Here is a 4,686-nt window from a genome sequence, read left to right as displayed (position 1 = left end):
GATTGATGGCAGGGGAATACCAGAAACTTTTTATCACCAGAATTTCATCTCGGAAAAAAAAACCCACCTTTCTAATACCATGAGTATGTTGCTGCATACTTTTGATGAGTACAGTTTATTTATATATATATATATATATATATATATATATATATATATATATATATATATATATATATATATATATATATATATACATACACACACACACACACACACACACACATATATATATACATACGTACATACATACATACATACAGACAGACATACAGACAGACAGTCACACACACACACACTCATACAGATGGGTAGATAGATACGTAATACATATACATACATGGAATCCTTTACCGACATCATAGATTTATATTCCAAATCAAAATATGAAATTATCCAAATTTCCAACTTTCGCTCTCAAGAAATTCATTGTGAAAGGATACACTTTGTACTCTTCTGATGCATAGAGGAGACCCAAGTACAGCTCCCTCGTGTCTCCTGGAGTCTTGTTAACTGCAGACACTTTCTCTTGTATGACGTCTAGTGCAGTGTGGGCTAAGTAGTGGAGGTGCAGTTCTTCCTTTCCGTTGCCTACCCATATGTACAGTGGGCTGTTCTGAAATAACACTTGCTATTAGTTAGTGGATAAAGTATTGTACAAGACTAATATCACAAAAAAAAAAAAAAAATAAGAAAGCATGGAATAAGCAGAAAAACGAGATATAATTTGAGTTTCATTAAGCGCAACCCTCTGAAAGGCACAAGAAATATGCTGTATACACATATCATTTCTACTCCATGATGTAAATAATATATTTTCATTACAAGGCTTATAAAATGTATATAATAATACATATAACATTTTCATTACAACCAGTATCATATGAAAAATCAGAATACATTCCTAAATAATATATTAACATACCACTGTGCAATCAATAGGATTATTGTTATGAATATCAACATTTTGTTCACCTGTAAGTCAACAAGATATACCATCATTTAAACTCTAAATGTTATAAAAAAAGCTAAAAAAAAAAGAAAAGAAGATAACTTATACATACAGTGATTCACAAGGAAAAATGTTACAACTGGTAAATGTAACTCACTGAAAAAGCACAGAATATACATATATAAACTTTACAAAACCAAAGAAAAACAATCTAACTCTATTTAAGGGGGTATATGGTGTATAGTTCTTTACATACTTCTTTAAAAACATGAATCCATTATGAAATGTCTTCAAATGTGCATGTTTCCAATAAGTATGGCACTTCCTACCTGCACCTATAATATGGCTATCTGTTCATTATCCTGACTTCCTCCTCTGTTATGGACTTAACTATACAACTTTTAAGTTTCTCATGTCTTTGATGCAAGCACATATTAACTACTGCAATATATAGTATACATCACACGTAATATCGACTGTTTATCTTATTATAGCCTCTTATATATGTCATAAAGAATATACCTGTCAAAAAATATTTCAGTAAAATGTTACACTGTGCCCTGATATCTTATTTTCATTTGATTGCCAAATAGCATTACAAAAACTGACTTTCAACCAAAAATGTAGAGATTAACATTGGCAAACCTCATTCACTCAATCTCAGCAAGAACAGTACGAAATTACGAAGTTCTTTTGGCTACCTCAACACCAATTCAGCCTAAAACCAAATCAGTCTTCCTTCCAATATGATCTGGTGCATTTTTTTTTTATGATTAGGCCTGCTTCCTTTTATTCCACCTGATTCTTGGCGGCCAGACAGAAACAGAGAAGTATTCCCCTAAATCACTGTAGGATTTTTTTCATTAGAGGTGCTCTTATGCACCCTTTGCTGGCAAGTTTTAAACTTTTTATACTGCTTTTATGTATTTTACTTACCAAAGGGTTAACCTAATAAAGAAGTTATAAGGAATAAGTAGGAAGCCTACATGCAGTAACACAGCCTTGACAAACAGGCAAGTAAACTGATTATAGGCAAAGAACACAAAAGCTACCATGTTTTGAAAGTCTCTGTGGCTGATACATAAAATAATGCCAAATATGACAAGCCTAAATATTAACACATTTTGTTAGGATCTGCTCTATCAAAATTAAGCTTAATATAGACCGTATCAAATAATGTAAATAATAAATTATTTCTGATACCATTTCTGTGAATGACAACCAGTCTTTCGCTGTCAAGTGTATGAAATGGTTACCTTGATGAAATCTAAGACAATTTTTCTTATATGGCATTTCCTCGGCAAATTGAAAATTAAGTAATACATAACAGAGGAGATTTACCAAATATTTTTAAGTTGCTCATCATGTACACTGTACAGGACCAACGACTATAAAGACTGCAAAAGCCTAATTCATAAATGTGGCACATACAGTAGTTTGTGCATTATTCCTTGGTTGTGAAAATAAATGATTTGTAATTAGCTATTCCTGCTTTTCATGTTTGTGTCCAATGCATTTTGTTAATATCATTATATATTCTTATTCTTTAAATAGCAAATTACACAATTCTTTAATCTAAAATCAAAGTCCATGATGATAGTGGTGCAATGTCAACTGACTGCCAGGGAATAGATGCTTTGTGGTCTAGCAAAGGCCAATAGTTTCTGGCCACATATTCTGTCAAAAACTTATGCTGATTCTTTATTTGATGATAAACAGGTATGGGCATCTGAAAGTTATACATTCATAGCATATAAATTATTAACAGTGACCTTAAAAAGATTCCTGAACATATGTGTCAGAGCTCTATTGGCTTTTCCCTGAGTGCTGAAAGTATAGAGGCCGTAAATGGACATATGAGTGGCTTGTGAATATTCACAATTGTGCAAATGTTACTAACTGTTGGTTAATAACACAAATTTGTGTGAAAGCGCACTAAATACTTGACTAGTAATATATGTCTGTTGACTGGGTTCCTGTGACTGTTACTGCATTTCTTATAACAAATTCAATTATATCAATCCTACGGTAATATCACCAATCGAGTATAACTTACCACTTTCATGTAATAACGTATAAATTCATAATAAAGACACACGACCCGCATAAATTTTGAAAAAACAAATGCATAACAAAAACTCAATAATGATGAACTAAAACCTATAAAACCAGTGGGCCTTCACTTAATATTGAAACAAACTATCATAATTTTAACAATTAAAGCAAATTATTAATTAAATAATACACACCTCCTTCCCGATGACAGATACACAGACAGCCATGTTTGTTTACTTCGATTTGGTCGCTTACTCTACCAATAGAAAGGAACTCGCATGATTAAAAATGGATTGTAGGGGAAGCTATACTATTTTATGAGAAATATTATCATAATTTCTATTATTGTCATTATTGTTATCATCATTATGATTATTGATATTATCATTACTGTCATTATCATTACTGTTATCATCATTGTTATCACTGTTATCATGAATAGCATTATTACTATTATCATTATAATAATGATAATAATAATAATAATAATAATAATAATAATAATAATAATAATAATAATAATAATAATAATAATAATAATAATAATAATAATAATAATAATAATAATTGTTATTACTATTATTATCAATGTTATTCCAATTATTATTATGATCATTATTATTATTACTATTATTATCATTATCATTATCAATGGCATTATCATTACTAGTTTTATCATTATTATCATCATTATCATTATTACCATTGTTATCATCATTTTCATTATTATTGTTACTATTATCATTATTATTGTTATCATAATTATTACTGTCATTGTTATCATCATTATTACTGTCTTTGTTATCATTATTATTATTATTATCATTATCATCATTGCTATTATCATCATTATTATTGTTATCATTATTATTACTGTCATTGTTATAATTATTATTATTATCATTATTATCGTTGCTATTATTATAATTATTATTATTATCATTAATATGATTGTTATCATTGTTATCATTGTCATCATTATCATTATATCATTATTATTGTTATTATCATTATAATCATTGTCGTCATTATCAATATTATTATCGTCATTGTTACTATCACTTTCATTATCATTATTATAATCATCATCATCATCCTACTTACTATTGTTATTATCATTATTATCATTACTATTATTATCATTACTACCAGTATGATCGTTATTTTCATTAATGTTGTTGTAGTCTTTTTTTTTTTTTGTCGTTTTTATTATCTGTGTACGAATAACTTATACAAAGGGAAGAATAAAGAAATAAAATTCATCATTATATTTTCTATGATTTTTATCTCCCCTTGCTTGATATCATTGTATATGTATATATGTTTAAGAATGGTAGTTATTTCCTTTCAGAGCATATCGCATTACAATCATCTTTTCTTGTCAACCATATCAAATAAAGGCGTGGATAAACAGCTATATATTTACTGCAGGTATTCTGCTAATATCTCACACACACACACACACACACACACACACACACACACACACACACACACACACACACACACACACACACACACACACACACACACACACACACACACACACACACACACACACACACACACACACACACACACACACACACACACACACACACACACACACACACACATTGACACATACATTGACGATTAGCGATGCAAATGTGTGATAGCTACCCATAGATTCCATTTAA

The 4,686-nt window shown here is 29.6% G+C and overlaps 1 protein-coding gene across 1 annotated transcript in view; it reads right to left on the bottom strand.

Annotated features, from left to right (window-relative positions):
* The window catches only part of LOC113813371 (trafficking protein particle complex subunit 2-like protein), a 19,359-nt gene extending 16,074 nt beyond the window's left edge, over window positions 1-3,285 (bottom strand). The window contains exons 1-2 of the mRNA XM_027365346.2: window positions 3,202-3,285; window positions 444-616 (exon numbers count right to left, since the gene is read on the bottom strand). Coding sequence (XP_027221147.1) covers window positions 444-616; window positions 3,202-3,234 — 206 coding nt within the window. The 5' untranslated portion in view covers window positions 3,235-3,285. The remainder of the gene's footprint in view (window positions 1-443; window positions 617-3,201) is intronic.
* Between the last annotated feature and the right edge of the window lie 1,401 nt (window positions 3,286-4,686).

This window comes from Penaeus vannamei, chromosome 13 (assembly GCF_042767895.1).
Source record: "Penaeus vannamei isolate JL-2024 chromosome 13, ASM4276789v1, whole genome shotgun sequence".
Taxonomy (NCBI): domain Eukaryota; kingdom Metazoa; phylum Arthropoda; class Malacostraca; order Decapoda; family Penaeidae; genus Penaeus; species Penaeus vannamei.
Note: the sequence above shows the minus strand (reverse complement) of the source record. Positions and strands in the feature narration are given on the sequence as shown.